Below are 16,362 nucleotides of genomic sequence, written 5' to 3' on the forward strand. Positions count from 1 at the left end.
TTGCCATGAAACTTCAATTTGTGAAAAAATGCCATATCTGTGAGGCACAACAAAGTGAAGAGCACTAAATGAGGTGTGCCTGTATCTCCCTGCTAACCAACAGCAAGTACTACTGGCTCTAGCTGCAAAGCATATTCCAACCTGACCAGTTCTCACCAACTCCAGCGCTGCCACCTAGCACAAGTTACCATCAGCTCTGGCTCGGTCTTCCACTATAGCCTCCTGCCTGGGCTCTCTGCTTCCACTCCTGCTGCCCCACACAGCCCACTCCCACCCCTACTAATATTCTCCATGCAGTAGCCACAGTCATCATCCAAAATGTAAATCCAATTTGCTTAAAATCCTGTCCAAACGGACTTCTGTTCTTAGATAAATTCCAAATACAAGCCCCTAGATGACTCTGTCCTGCCTACCTCCCCCATCTCATCTCCTAGCACCCCCCTCCATCAGTTCATTCCAACAAGATGGGCACACCCCTTGATTATGCCAAATGCAATCCCACCGCAGAGCTTTTGCCGTGGCAGTCTGGAGTGCCAGTCCTCTAAATCAGCACATAGTGAGCTCTCTCAGTTTTACATTCAAATGACACATGCTCAGAAATGTCTCCCCTGTTATCCATAGATAACATCCAATACCTCCAGCACCACTGCCACTCTCTATCCCATTATCCTAATTTTTTCCTTACAGAGCACTTACTACTCTGAACTTCTCTATTTATGTGAACACTCTCAGTCTACTCTATTCAAATATAACCATGATGGGGACAGAAACATTCAATATTATATCCCCAGCTTTAAATACTCTCTGGCACATAGGTACAGGTGGATTGACTGATGGCCCCCAAAATAATGCATCAATGTCCTGGAACCTGTGAAAAGGGGTCTTTGCAAATATAACAAAGTTAAGGATCTCAAGATGAGATCATCCTGGATCCTGTCTTGGTCCTAAGTCCAATGACAAGTGTCCTTATAAAAGAAGAAGAGAGGGCCGGGCGCGGTGGCTCACGCCTGTAATCCTAGCATTCTGGGAGGCCAAGGCGGGCGGATCACTCAAGCTCAGGAGTTCGAAACCACCCTGAGCAAGAGCGAGACCCCGTCTCTACTATAAATAGAAAGAAATTAATTGGCCAACTAATATATATAGAAAAAATTAGCCGGGCATGGTGGCGCATGCCTATAGTCCCAGTTACTCGGGAGGCTGAGGCAGGAGGATTGCTTGAGCCCAGGAGTTTAAGGTTGCTGTGAGCTAGGCTGACACCATGGCACTCACTCTAGCCTGGGCAACAAAGCGAGACTCTGTCTCAAAAAAAAAAAGAAGAAGAAGAAGAGAGGAAGACACACAGAGAGAAGGAGAAGACCGGCCATGTGAAGACAGAGGCTGAGCCTGGAGTGATGTAGCCATAAGTCAAGAACACCTGGAGCCACCAAAAGCTTAAAGAGACAAGGAAGGATTCTCCCCTAGAGGCTTCAGAGGGAGTGTGGCCCTGCCGACACCTTGATGTCAGATTTCTAGACTCCAGAACTGTGAGAAAATGAATTTCTCTTGTTTTAAGCCACCAGGTTTATGGTCATTCCTACGATAGCCCTAGGAAACCAATGGTTTCCTGAGTAATGAATACCAAAGAAAATATGTTACATGGATGCTGTATTAATTTTCCTGAATGAAATTACAAGTCTGTATCTTCCAACATTTTTGAAATTAACTTTTATTTTGATCTGATTATGTTGATTTCATCATAATTTATGGTCCTTTTTAAAATTAAAATGTCAATAGGCATTCACAATAAAGAAACTAATTTTTTTAAAATCAAGCAATACTTTTCTTTCAAAAAAGTATATTTTTGCTTCAATTATTGGAGAGTATCTTCAAAACAAAAACAATATTTCTGCATATGACATTTCACCATGCTATTGAAATTATTCTCATTAAAGACTAAAGGTCTTAAATTCTTTCATCAATCTTTATTTTTATTCCTGAACCTCTCTGCACCTGGGACATGAGGAAGAAAATTGTTTCAATTTCTTTGGGCTCCTTCTGTACATGCCATAGTGCCTGGAACTTAGAAGATGCTCCCAATACTTTTTGAGAGATAGCTCTAGACGAATGAACCAAAGAATGTTAACTATTTCTTGAAAGTTTTTCTCCAGGCTTGGGTAACACTACACTATATTGACTCCTCTCAAACCATTTCTCTAAATCCTAAAGTCAATTCTTCCTTCTTCTAAATCCTAATTTAGGATTATAAGATGGAGTATTTATTCGATTAAATATTAACTCACTGTATCCTTCAGTGTTCACATACTCTAATTTTTGCCTTAGATTCCTGACCCAAAAACAGGCCATTGATTCTCCTCTCTTTCCAGAACCCCAACATGACTCTTGTAGGCCTCTAACTCCAGATATCTAACATGAAACATTATGTTTCTATCCAAAAAAAATTTTCCTTCCCAAATTGCCTTCTTCATCCCTATTCTCCCACTTACATTTTAAAAATTGTGGAATCATTTAAACAACTCTTTTTCTTTCACTCTCTTGATCAAAAAATGTCACCATCTTCCCCCCTTATTTAGAAAAGAGCTGTAGCGGTTATTACCTCTGTTCTGAACCTCATAAGAGCAGAATGAAATCCAAAAAGTAGATGTATGAATACATAAATGTCTGTAAACATTTTATTATACCAGAAACTAGCTTCTATAATAAACTGAGAAGATTTTTTCCCAAATGATTTGTCAAAAATGTATCAGCATGTTGAAAAGATTAACATCCAGGCAATTCTAAAGGATTCAAAAAAACTTAAATATTATTTTCCATGTTTACTGATTTAAAAAGAAAATCATAGATTTCAAGGAACTTATAACTTAAGCATTCAAACTTCAAGAATGCACCATACAAGGAGACCAAATGAGAGATAATTTGTAATTAGAAAGGCAAAGTTTTGGAATCATTTTATCTAAGGTTCAAATTCTACCTTAGCCAATTGTGTCCTTAAGCAGTTACTTAACTGCCTTGAGCTTTGTTTCCTCTCATGCAAAATTGGGATTTTTGACCTAGTTGTAATATGGATAAAAGTTGTAATATGGATAATATATGAAAACCATATAAGGCATATAAAGTTCAATAAAAACTGCAGCAATTACCATAAAACCAACATCCTAGAGCCACTGAAAACATGTAGGCAGAAGGAAAAAACAGGTATTGAAACAGAATGTATTTTAAAAGCTGATCTACAAAACAAGTAAAGACTTAAAAGTGAACTCTACATATACCCTAAAAATAAACAAACTATATTAATTAGCTAAAAGACTGGTCAGAATTCTCTAGACTAGAGTCTAGAGTTAGCCACCTGCATTCCAGCCAACCAAAAGGTTTGCAGAGTTGGAGGGAGGGATGGGAGGGGTTAAAATCTTCAAAAGGTTCAGCTTCAAACAGACTCAGTAGAGCACATTTCAAGTTCATAGAAGGGAAGCACGGAAAGAAGCCAAGCAGCAGCTCAAGTTCCCATAGAGTGACAGTGAACTTCAGAGATGCTTCTAATTCCACCTCAAGAGGAATTCTTGGCAGGCACAAACATAAGGCAACTCTATTGTTACAAATGCAGCACCTATTGTGTCAAACATTCTGCTAAGAACACTGACAAGATGCAGTCTCTGCTGATACATTAAAAGGAAGAAACCAGGAAAGAAAAATCAAAGCTTATCTATTACACAGTGAGTGTACAACAGTAAGTACAGTAACAACCTTCCTCAGCCTCTCCAATCTAAAATGTCACTGTCATCCCTCCCACCTCCAACATCAATGGCTTCCCACTGCCCACTGCTCTAAGACAAACACCAAACCTCATAACATGATCTCTGGCCCAGCATCCTCTGACTGCTGCCTACCTTTCCAGTACCATCCAGTCGCTGTACCAGAGCCTCAGTAGGCTCTTCTCAGTTCTTCTACCTGTTATTCCCTCCAGCCACAGGACCTTTGCACACACTGCTCTCTCACACAGAACACTCATCTCTCTTTGCTAGAAAAGGGCACCTTATCCTTCAAAACTTGTCTCAATTTTCACTTCCAAAGATACATTACTTCCTTACTGTAGATAGCACAGTATGAAGAGCACAGGTTCTGGAGTTCTAATTCCTAGGTCAGCCATTTACTAGCTCCTATGGCTTTAAGCAAGTCACATAAATCTTTGTGCCTTGCTTTCCTCTTCTGTAAATGGGGATTATACAACTGTTGTGAGGACAGAATAAATTAACTCAAGTAAAGCACCAGAGCAGTATCTAGGACATAGAGCCCAAAATCCTTTTGCCTTGGTTAAAGCCCTCTATTTAATTTTCTTGTAGTAGTAGGACCCTAACACTTATCTGTCTACATTTATCGGTCTTTTCCTAGTAAAATTTCTAAAAAATCAGAAACCATATTCATTCCCCGGAGCTAGAACACAGGAGGTATTTAGCAAAGATTTGTTGAAAAAAAATAGCTAAAAGGAAGAAAATGAGGCCCAACAGAGTGACCTATCCAATACACAAAATCTCCTGTGTATGATTCCAAAGCCCACACCTTTCCACCACACCATACTGCTTTCTATGTAAATGCACAAGTCTTAACAAATGCAATTAACAGGGCCAACTGATGAAAAGATTACAGAACAGTAAATATTAAACAATAAACTGTATGGCAACACAAAGAACAGTGAGAGTGAGCATTCTGAAGTTGACACAAAGCAAATAAAGATGCCAGTTTTCCATTCCCATGATCAGCCCTAACTCTCACACTGCCCACCCAGGCCTCAGTTCTCAACTCTTTAAAAGGAATAAGATGAGGCAGATTATCTCTAAAGTGTCTTTAATTTCTAAATTTCAATAACAATAAATCAAGTTACTATGTGGCAATTAAAATTTTTTTTTTGTTTTAAAAAGGAAAGCTCAGGCCGGGCGTGGTGGTTCACGCCTGTAATCCTAGCACTCTGGGAGGCTGAAGGCAGGAGGATTGCTTGAGCCCAGAAGTTTGAGGTTGCTGTGAGCTAGGCTGACGCCAGGGCACTCTAGCCAGGGCAACAGAGTGAGACTCTGTCTCAAAAAAAAAAAAAAAAAGGAAAAAAGAGAGTTCAACAGGCAAACTGAACCAGCTGGTTTTCAGGGAACTTTCATTTTAAAGAATTGTTCGAGTAAGTCAGTAAATCATAGTATTAAATTAAGTGAGGTAGTCTATGCCAAAAATAACAAGAGCCTCAATGTTGAAGGTAAAAAGAGTTAAGAGGCACACACAAACACGCCAACCTGTAAGTCAAGCTGCCATCATGACAACCCAGGGAATACATAACAGTGATGAAATGTGTTTATAACAGTACAAAAATCAGGCTAACCACTACATAGAACAGAAAAATAAATTCACAGGATGCATTTCATACACAGTATACTATAGAGTCATACAATTAAAATACGCTTTCAAGTCAAACGTAAAATCTATTACTAATCCTGGTACCATATAATACTTTAAAAGTTAAGATAAACTCACAACCCTAACTCTACTTGAACAGCAATTCAGTGTCCCTTCAAAAAGGAAACTACAGGGACTCTTAAAAACACAGCCTGGAAAGATCAAGCAGCAGCGAGTACCGCCAGGCACTGGCCAAGGGCAATGCAGGTCCATTACTGCCCCGAGGCCGGGGACAGCGAGAACACACGACTGCCTGCCTGCCTGCCTCCTTAGGCCCCTCTGCCTTCCAGGATCCTCGGGAGGAACGGCTGCAACGAGCCTCCTTCGCCAGCTCTAGCGCGAACGCCAGGAGGGAGGACGAGAGCGCCTCGGGCTGCGGGGACCGGAGGGAAGGAGCCGGGGTGTAGCCCGGGCACCGCCGGGGCAGCGGGATCGAGCCGGCGCTCTCCGGGTACCGGCCACCCAGGGGCAGTGATGGCTGGAAGCCCAGCGAAGCCCAGGCCCGCAGGAGCCCCGTCGCTCCTCACCTTCAAGGTCCACAGCGCCGCGCTCCGCATCAGCTGCTGCGGCGGCCGCCGCCCACGCCGCCCGGCAGCCACCAGCGCCACTGCCCCTACCCAGAGCCCCGCCATTGTCGTCCCAGCAGACCGGCCGCTTCTCAGCTGACCTCTCACCCCGCCGAAGGGGGCGCGGAAGGGGAGCGACTGGGCTTCAGCCAATTACGAGCCAGGGATCGGAAGCCACGCCCCCTGCCGCGCGGGGAGGGGCGGATGCGGCGCGGGGAGGTCGGCCCGAGCCGCCGGAGCCGGGAGCCGGGAGATGGACTGGAGCGAAGGCGCGCCAAGACCCGGAGGAAGTTGAAGGGCGGAGCGCCCCACGGCGAGCGGAGCGAGAGGCTACCGGCCGGAGGGACCTTGGAAGTGAGAGAGTCTGGGAGACACGCGTGAGGTGTGGCGGCCTGCCGGGGTAAACACCCTATCGCCCCAGCGTCCACCTAGCAACCAACACGCAGCCTTGCCACTTAATGTCACTGACTCCCCTCCGCCCCTTGGCCATCTGGGGTGTCCAGGGCCCAAAGTTCCAGACATATGCTCAAACCGCATTCCTGTATGTTTGAAAGTGTAAATTCCAAACCGAGGGAAAGTTTTGGAAAGTTTTTGGACGAGCGCGGTAACACAGAAAAAGTTCTCGGTCTAGAAATCAGAGATCCGAACTCAAGCCCTACCTCTGCCACTTAATATCTGCGTGTCAGGGGAATTAGGCAGAACCAGTGTCAGTTTAGTTTTTGTTGCTTGCAAGGAGGAACTCTTAACTACTTAAGGGCCAGTTCTTATGCAGATGCCTCAAATTCCGTCTTATTTTAAATTTTACAAGAACCCTAATGACTTATATATCATTCCCATTTTGAGAAACTGAAGTTATGAAGAGGTAAAGTCACTCAGTGAGTAAATGCTGAAACTATGGTTTGAACCCAGTTGGCTGGGTTGAGTGACTGGGCTTTCATTTTGTTTTATTATGGACATTTTTAAACGTGAATGAAATGAAATAGTATTATAATCATCCAGGTACCCATCACACAACATCAACAAATAAACATTTTGTCAATCTATATTCATCGGGCCGGGCGCGGTGGCTCACGCTTGTAATCCTAGCACTCTGGGAGGCCGAGGCGGGCGGATTGCTCAAGGTCAGGAGTTCAAAACCAGCCTGAGCGAGACCCCGTCTCTACTATAAAAAAATAGAAAGAAACTAATTGGCCAACTAATATATATATATAAAAATTAGCCGGGCATGGTGGCTCGTGCCTGTAGTCCCAGCTACTCGGGAGGCTGAGGCAGGAGGATCGCTTGAGCCCAGGAGTTTGAGGTTGCTGTGAGCTAGGCTGACGCCACGGCACTCACTCTAGCCTAGGCAAGAAAGCTAGACTCTGTCTCAAAAAAAAAAAAAAAAAAAAAAAAAATCTATATTCATCTATTCCCCTTTTTATTTTTTGCTGGAGTATTTTAAAGCAAATCTCAAACATCAGGACATCTCACCTATAAACACATCAGTATCAGATTCTGCACTTAACCATTTGCCTCTCCTGCAGAGTCACCTTCCACGAGTTAGAAAGCTAGGAATGACCTCAAGTACCTTACAGCATGATAAATGCCAAGAGATGACAAAATGTTTGGGGATATCAAAAAGGTGACATTCTTTGGAATTTTTTAATGGAAGTAGGAATTTTTAGGAAAAAATGAAAAGGATTCACAGGATTTCTTATGTATTTGAGGCTGGACTCATTTTCTACCCAAGAAACCTGCTTTTCTGCTTTTCCTTTTCTTTCTTTTTCTTTTCCCTATTTTTACCCTTTGTATTAGTTCTCCTTAGGTTCTGTTTTTCTTATAGGAGTTCTTTTTATGAAAGACACTTGTAGCAGAAACTACTTGTCTCATAATATCCATTCCCCCCTCATTCCTTTAGTAACAGAGCTCCTGAGTTTTATTATAGCTGGGTACATGGCCACCCAGTGAAGGGCTGCAAAAGTGAGGCCGTATGACTATGGTCTGGCTTATGGAATGTAAGGACTACGCACTGCATACCCACTTCTCTCTTTTAAAAATGAGAATCTACAGATCTACATTTCCCAACTTCCATTGCAGCACAAGTGGCTACTAAGATTTGGTTACTAAGTTTTGACCAATGCCGAGCAGAAATTGCATACACAACTTTGGGGTTATGCCCTTAGGGAAGGGGCATGGCTTCCACTTTCCCTTCTGTTTCCAACTTGCCAAAATGTGGACACAATGGTGGGGACAAAGTTGTCATCACAGCTTTGATAGGAAGGAAGTCAGATGGGTGATCAGGGAGGCAAAACAATATACAAGGAGCCTTTAGGTCCTTGACACTGGGGCTGCCATATCAGCCCTGGAATGGTTTGCTCAGATTTTTATGCAAGAGAGAAAACCACTAGCTTGTTAAGTTACTGTGTTGTGTTTTGTTTTGCCTTTGTTACAGCAGCCAAATCTGTATCCTAACAGAGTACTAATATTTATCTTTGCCTTTTCCATTTAAAGTTATAGATTGTAAGGAAAATACCTAAGAAAGTTGAGGACATGGCAGAGGTAAGCTCTCCAAACGTGTTCATTCTTCTGAGTGGAATGTGAATGAGACATGTTTTCCTGGCTGGACATTTTTTTCCCAGCCTCCAAGTTGGTTCTTAGGCCCCTGGCAATCTTGTGAGTTAATATTTTTTAATAGATTCCATTTCTATCTAAACTAGCTATATTCTTCTTTTGTTTGCTGATATAGATGCCTACAAATGACATTAATTCACCACCCCAAATTAAATGGTATATGTGTACTATTACTAATAGCAGAGAGCAATCCTCAATGAGTAAGAATTTGTTGAGTTCTTTTTTTTTTCCAGTTAATGTAACAGAAATACAAAAGTGTGATCTCTTTTCTCAAGGATTTTTAAATTTATCTGGAGAATCCAAAGTAGCACTCTGAAAACAAATAATAAGCATCAAATTGTGCAACACTCTATGTAAGCCTGCATCTAAACTGCCCATGAAATGAATGCCATGCCTACAACTTTTTCTCAGCATTGCAACCAGAGGAGATTCCTTAAGTTTTAAATAGCCATGCTTTGTGTCAATGTATTGGCCCAAGAATTTGAATCCAACTATTACGAAAGATATTCAGAAAATTCTTTTTTTTGAGACAGAGTCTCACTGTGTTCCCTGGGCTAGAGTGCCATGGCGTCAGCTGAGCTCCTGGGCTCAAGCCATCCATCTGTCTCAGCCTCCCAAGTAGCTGGGACTACAGGCATGCACCACCATGCCCGGCTAATTTTTTATATATATATCAGTTGGCCAATTAATTTCTTTCTATTTATAGTAGAGACAGGGTCTCGCTCTTACTCAGGCTGCTTTCGAACTCCTGACCTTGAGCGATCTGCCCACCCCAGCCTCCCAGAGTGCTAGGATTATAGGCATGAGCCACCTCACCTGCCAGAAAATTCTTGAATATCCTTGAGACCCCTGGCACTTATATATTTATCCCCACATAAAAAAATCAGTAATAGTTTATGACCGTTGTCCTTAAGCAAAGTAGGCCAAGATTCCCTAACTCATATCTGCACTGAAAGTACAAATAATATTTGTAAACACTGTTGTTTAGGAAATTTGCTTATTTACTCTAATAGATGTAGCTAAAGGATAAACTTGATTGCTTATATCCTAAGACATTAAAAGTGCTACAAACAGCCAATTTCTGGCTCAGATGAAAGAGAGGGAGTAGATAAAATACTAATAGTTAATATTTATTGAATATTCACTCTATGTCAGAGACTGGCTTTTCTAAGCAATCTGAGTGTATTCTTAATCCTCACAACTCTACAAAATAGAAGCTTTATTACATCTTTTTTACAGATAAACCAGTTAAACAATTTGCTGAAGGTGAACAGCTAGTAAGTGACAGACCAGGGACAATGACCTAAGCAGTATGAGTCCAGGGCACAAATACTCCACTGTACTAATCACCTCTCTACTTAGGTGGCTGCAGCTGTAGCTTTTAATATTTTAACCTCTTAAAAAATAAAAAGACTGGCCGGGTGCTGTGGCTCATGCCTGTAATCCTAGCTCTTGGGAGGCTGAGGCGGGCGGATTGCTCAAGGTCAGGAGTTCAAAACCAGCCTGAGCAAGAGCGAGACCCCCGTCTCTACTATAAATAGAAAGAAATTAATTGGCCAACTGATATATATATAAAAAATTAGGGCCGGGCGCGGTGGCTCACGCCTGTAATCCTAGCACTCTGGGAGGCCGAGGCGGGCGGATTGCTCAAGGTCAGGAGTTCAAAACCAGCCTGAGCGAGACCCCGTCTCTACCATAAAAATAGAAAGAAATTAATTGGCCAACTAATATATATAATATAAAAATCAGCCAGGCATGGTGGCTCGTGCCTGTAGTCCCAGCTACTCGGGAGGCTGAGGCAGGAGGATTGCTTGAGCCCAGGAGTTTGAGGTTGCTGTGAGCTAGGCTGACGCCACGGCACTCACTCTAGCCTGGACAACAAAGCGAGACTCTGTCTCAAAAAAAAATAAAATAAAAAAAAATAAAAAGACTGAGATTAGAATGGCAAAGTGTCAGCAATTAATAGAGCTCATTGGTAAGTACACAGTTACTTATATTATTCTACTTTTCTCTGTTTATATATTTTATAATATTAACACAATTTAAGTGATAACAAAAATTGTATTCTGCTTGGTAGCAACAAAATAAATAAAATGATAAGTCTGTATATGTAGGTCAGGGCAGATTTTTACAGAATAGGAGACATTTGTGCTGGGTCTTAAAAAGTAATTAAAATATAGATAAGTAGACATTCTGAGTAAAGGATTTCCAAGCAGAGAAAATACCATGTGTCATAATGGTGAGGCGTGAATTTAGCAGCATGCCTTGCCAAATTACAAATGGTACAACTTGAACAAACTAAGTGATTAGAGGTAAGTCTTCAGGAATAGGCAACGGCCAGATCCTGAAGAAAGCAAATATTATACTAAAGACTACGGGGTTTTTATCTTAGAGGCCAAAGATCACATGGAGTCAAAAAGTGAGCCACATGTGGCACAAGGCTATGTTTGGTTATCTCCCTGTATATGAGTGTGTGCGAGAGACAGAGAGACAAAGGCTCAGCAAATCTGAATTAGTTAATTACATGTATATTCAAAATATGGCAGCTTTCACATAAAATTCCAAATTTTCTACTTCTTTTAAGAAATCTAAAGATCTCTTAGAACTGATAAACAAATACAGTAAAGTTACAGGATACAAAATCAACATACAAAAATCAGGCCGGGCGCTGTGGCTCACGCCTGTAATCCTAGCTCTTGGGAGGCCGAGGCGGGCGAATTGCTCAAGGTCAGGAGTTCAAAACCAGCCTGAGCAAGAGCGAGACCCCGTCTCTACTATAAATAGAAAGAAATTAATTGGCCAACTGATATATATATAAAAAAAAATTAGCCGGGCATGGTGGCGCATGCCTGTAGTCCCAGCTACTCGGGAGGCTGAGGCAGGAGGATCGCTTGAGCCCAGGAGTTTGAGGTTGCTGTGAGCTAGGCTGACGCCACGGCACTCACTCTAGCCTGGACAACAAAGTGAGACTCTGTCTCAAAAAAAAAAAAAAAAAAAAAAAACAAAATCAACATACAAAAATCAGTAGCATTTCTATAAACCTACAGTGAAATAGCTAAAAGAAATAAAGAACACAATACCATTTACAATACCTATAGAAAAATAAAATACCTAGGAATACATTTAACCAAGAAGGTGAAAGATATCTACAAGGCAAATTATAAAACACTGATGAAAGAAATTGCAGAGGACACAAACAAATGGAAAAACAACCCATGCTCATGGATCAAGAAAATTAATGTCATTAAACTGACCATACTGCCCAAAGCAATCTAGAGTCAATGCAATCCCTATCAAAATGCCAACATCATTTTTCACAGAAATAGAAAATCCTAAAATTCATATGGAACCAAAAGAGAGTCCAAATGGCCAAAGCAATCCTGAGCAAAAAGAACAAAGCTGGAGGCATCATACTACCTGATTTCAAAATATATTACAAACATATAGTAACCAAAAGAGCCCAGTATTGGCACAAAATTAGACACATAGACCAATGAAACAGAAGAGATAACCCAGAAATAAATCCACATATTTACAGCTAACTGAACCTACAGTGTGTAAGACATCCTCTTCAATAAGTGGTGCTGGGAAAACTGGATGACCATATACAGAAGAATGAAATTCAACTCCTATCTCTTACCATATACAAAAGTCAACTAAAGATAGATTAAAGACTTAAACCTAAGACCCCAAACTATAAAACTACTAGAAGACAACATAGGAAAAACTCTTCAGCACATCGATCTAGACAGATTTTATGGTGGCCAGGTACAGTGGCTCACACCTATAATCCTAGCACTCTGGGAGGCTGAGGCAGGAGGATCGCTTGAAGTCAGGAGTTCAAGACCAGCCTGAGCAAGAGAGAGACACTGTCTGTATGAAAGAAAGAAAGAAAGAAAGAAAGAAAGAAAGAAAGAAAGAAAGAAAGAAAGAGAGAGAGAGAGAGAGAGAGAGAGAGAGAGAGAGAGAGAGAGAGAGAGAGAAAGAGAGAAAGAGAGAAAGAAAGAGAAGGAAAGGAAGGAAGAATTAGCCAGGCAACTAAAAATAAGAAAAAAATATTAGCCGGGTATGGTGGTATATGCCTATAGTCCCAGCTACTTAGGAGGTTAAGGCAGAAGGATCACTTGAGGCCAGGAGTTTGAGGTTGCTGTGAGCTAGGCTGATGCCACAGCACTCCAGCTAGGACAACAGAGCAATATTCTGTCTCAAAAAAAAAAAAAAAAAAGATTTTATGGCAAAGACTTCAAAAGCACAAGTAACAAAACCAAAAATAGACAAATGGAACTACATTAAACTAAAAGGCTTCTGCACAGCAAAAGAAATAGTCAACAGAGTAAGGAGACAGCCTCTTGAATGGAAGAAAATATTTGCAAACTACTCATCCAACAAGGGACTAATATCCAGAATATACAAGGAACTTAAACATTTCAATAGTAAAAAACCAGGCCGGGCGCGGTGGCTCACGCCTGTAATCCTAGCTCTTGGGAGGCCGAGGCGGGCGGATTGCTCAAGGTCAGGAGTTCAAAACCAGCCTCAGCAAGAGCGAGACCCCGTCTTTACTATAAATAGAAAGAAATTAATTGGCCAACTGATATATATATAAAAAATTAGCCGGGCATGGTGGCGTATGCCTGTAGTCCCAGCTACTCGGGAGGCTGAGGCAGGAGGATTGCTTGAGCCCAGGAGTTTGAGGTTGCTGTGAGCTAGGCTGATGCCAGGGCACTCACTCTAGCCTGGGCAACAAAGCGAGACTCTGTCTCAAAAAAAAAAAAAAAAAAAAAACCAAATAATCCCATTTGAAAAATGAGCAAAAGACAGGAATAGACATTTCTCAAAAGAAGATATACAAATGGCTAACAGGTATTTGAAAAAATGTTCAACATCACTAATTATTAGGGGAACACAAATCAAAACCATAATGAGACATCATCTTACCCCAGCTAGAATGGCTATTACTAAAAAGACAAAAAATAACAGATGCTGGTAAGGATACGAAAAAAGGGAACACTTATACACTGTTGGTGGGAATGTAAATTAGTACAACCTCTATGGAAAACAGTATGGAGACTTCTCAAAAAACTAAAAATAGAACTGTACAATCCAGCAATCGTACTACTGAGTATCTATCCAAAGGAAAAGAAATCATATGCTGAATGTTTACTGCAGCACTGTTCACAGTAGCAAAGATACAGAATCAACCTAAGTGCCCATAAGTGGAAGAATGGATTTAAAAAATGTGGCATATATACACAATGGAACACTACTCATCCATAAAAAAGAATGGAATCCTGTCATTTGCAGCAACATGGATGGAACTGGAGGTCATTATGTTAAGTGAAATAAGCCAGGCAAAGATAGACAAATACTGCATGAGACAAATACTCATATATGAGAGCTAAAAAAAACTTGATCACATGGACATGGAGAATAGAATGATAGATACCAGAGAGTGGGAAGTGTGGGTGGAAGGGTAGGGGGGATAAATAGGGTTGGTTCTGGTTACAAACATACAGTTAGTTAGAAAAAACAAGTTCTAATGTTTGATGGCAGACTAGTGTGACTATACTTAACAACATTATATATATTTCAAAGTAACTAGAAAGGAGGACTTGAAATATGCTAACATATAAAAATGATAAACATTCAAGGTGATGAATACCCCAATACACTGACTTGATCATTACACATTCTGTGCGTGTAACAAACATGTGTACTCCATAAATATTAATATGAAAAGCATATATCAGTAAAAGAGAAAGAAAAAAAAATCAAAACATTTAGGCCGGGCGCTGTGGCTCACGCCTGTAATCCTAGCTCTTGGGAGGCCGAGGCGGGCGGATTGCTCAAGGTCAGGAGTTCAAAACCAGCCTGAGCAAGAGCGAGACCCCGTCTCTACTATAAATAGAAAGAAATTAATTGGCCAACTGATATATATATATATATAAAATTAGCCGGGCATGGTGGCGCATGCCTGTAGTCCCAGCTACTCGGGAGGCTGAGGCAGAAGGATCACTCGAGCCCAGGAGTTTGAGGTTGCTGTGAGCTAGGCTGACGCCATGGCACTCACTCTAGCCTGGACAACAAAGCGAGACTCTGTCTCAAAAAAAAAAAAAAAAAAAAAAAAAAAAAAAAAAAAAAAAAAAAAAAAAAAAAAAAAAAAAAAAACATTTAACAAGGCAGGGATGCTCACCTGGAAACATCTGACAGCAGCTCAGCTTGCCACTCTTGGTGCTTTACTCCAATTTAGATGCTTGTATGTTTTGTACTTGTTCATTTTTCTTTTCTTTTTTTTTTTTTGAGACAGAGTCTCACTTCGTTGCCCAGGCTAGAGTGAGTGCCGTGGCGTCAGCCTAGCTCACAGCAACCTCAGACTCCTGGGCTCAAGCAATCCTCCTGCCTCAGCCTCCCAAATAGCTGGAACTACAGGCATGTGCCACCATGCCTGGCTCATTTTTTCTATATATGTATTAGTTGGCCAATTAATTTCTTTCTATTTATAGTAGAGACGGGGTCTCACTCTTGCTCAGGCTGGTTTCGAACTCCTGACCTGGAGCAATCCGCCCGCCTCCGCCTCCCAGAGTGCTAGGATTACAGGCATGAGCCACCGCGCCCAGCCTCATTTTTCTTTTTAAGAGACAGGGTCTTGCTCTGCCACCCAGGCTGGAATGCAGTGGCCTGATCCTCACTGTGACCTCAAGCTCCTGGGCTCAAGTCATCCTCCTGACTCAGCCTCCTGAGTAGCTAGGACTACAGGCAAATGCCACCACACCCAGTTAATTCTGGTCCAGAATGATGCAAAATACTTTAAAAAATGCAAATATATTACTTCCTGTATTAAGAATCAACAGGGACCAAGTATGATGGCTCAGGCCTATAATCCCAGGGTTTTGGGAGGCTGGTAGGAGGATCACTTGAGGCCAGGAGTACCAGATCAGCTTGGGCAACATAGCGAGACCCTGTCTCTACAAAAAATTAAAAATTAACTGGGTGCCTTATTAAATTTTTTTATTTCCCCCCCAAAACAAGACATGCACAGAAGAGACCAAGAATCATGACCAAGAATGAACTTTCCCTCATTAACATAGTAAAAATCACATCCTAGTGCACCATGCCAGTCTGGGCAAGACCAAACAAGTAAAAGAAATGGGAGGGTTCGTATTCCAGGAATTCCCTGCCGTCTTCCCCAAATATGAATATTCCGCCTACTACTTAGCATGCTACAGTAGCATAGGCATAAAATGCAAGGTGTGCTAGGAACTCTGCATCTTCTCCACACTCAGAGCAGAACCTTTCCTCTCCCAAATGTATGCTTTATAAATCTTCCTTCTTTCCTACAAAAAAGCTGCTGTGTGAGTTCCTTGTGTGTGAATGTGACTGACCCGTCATCAATTTGGTACCAGTACCTATTCTTCAGCACTGGGAACCAAGGACCAGGGAACACTGACACAGACTTGACAACCCCTATCCCAAATAATCACAGTACCATTTTCACACTTCAGAAAATTAATAATAATTCCATACACCATCTAATATTTAGTCCACATTTAATTTTCTCCACTTGTCCCAGGAACGTCTTTGATAGCTGTTTTATTTTTAACCAGGATCCAGTCAGGATTCTTACATTGTATTTATTTGTCATATATCTTTATTCACTGCAAATACATAACAGTACAAACCTTTTTCTTTTTTTTTTCTTTTATTAATATTTTGAAGACTCCAGGCCAGTTGTCTTGTAGAATGTCCCATATTCTGGATT

The 16,362-nt window shown here is 41.4% G+C and overlaps 1 protein-coding gene across 2 annotated transcripts in view; it reads right to left on the bottom strand.

The window, feature by feature from the left end:
• Window positions 1–6,142, bottom strand: part of PCCA (propionyl-CoA carboxylase subunit alpha) — a 373,670-nt gene extending 367,528 nt beyond the window's left edge. The window contains exon 1 of one of the 2 annotated variants that reach the window (XR_012922419.1): window positions 5,958–6,141. Coding sequence is in view for 1 of the 2 variants with exons in the window: in XM_012751855.2 (XP_012607309.1) it covers window positions 5,958–6,062 (105 nt within the window). In the remaining variant the exon portion in view is untranslated. Of the gene's footprint in view, window positions 1–5,957 lie in introns of both variants that reach the window. The other variant, XM_012751855.2, reaches the window with a different exon arrangement.
• Window positions 6,143–16,362: the final 10,220 nt, after the last annotated feature.

The sequence above is a fragment of the Microcebus murinus genome, chromosome 13, assembly GCF_040939455.1.
Source record: "Microcebus murinus isolate Inina chromosome 13, M.murinus_Inina_mat1.0, whole genome shotgun sequence".
NCBI lineage: Eukaryota > Metazoa > Chordata > Mammalia > Primates > Cheirogaleidae > Microcebus > Microcebus murinus.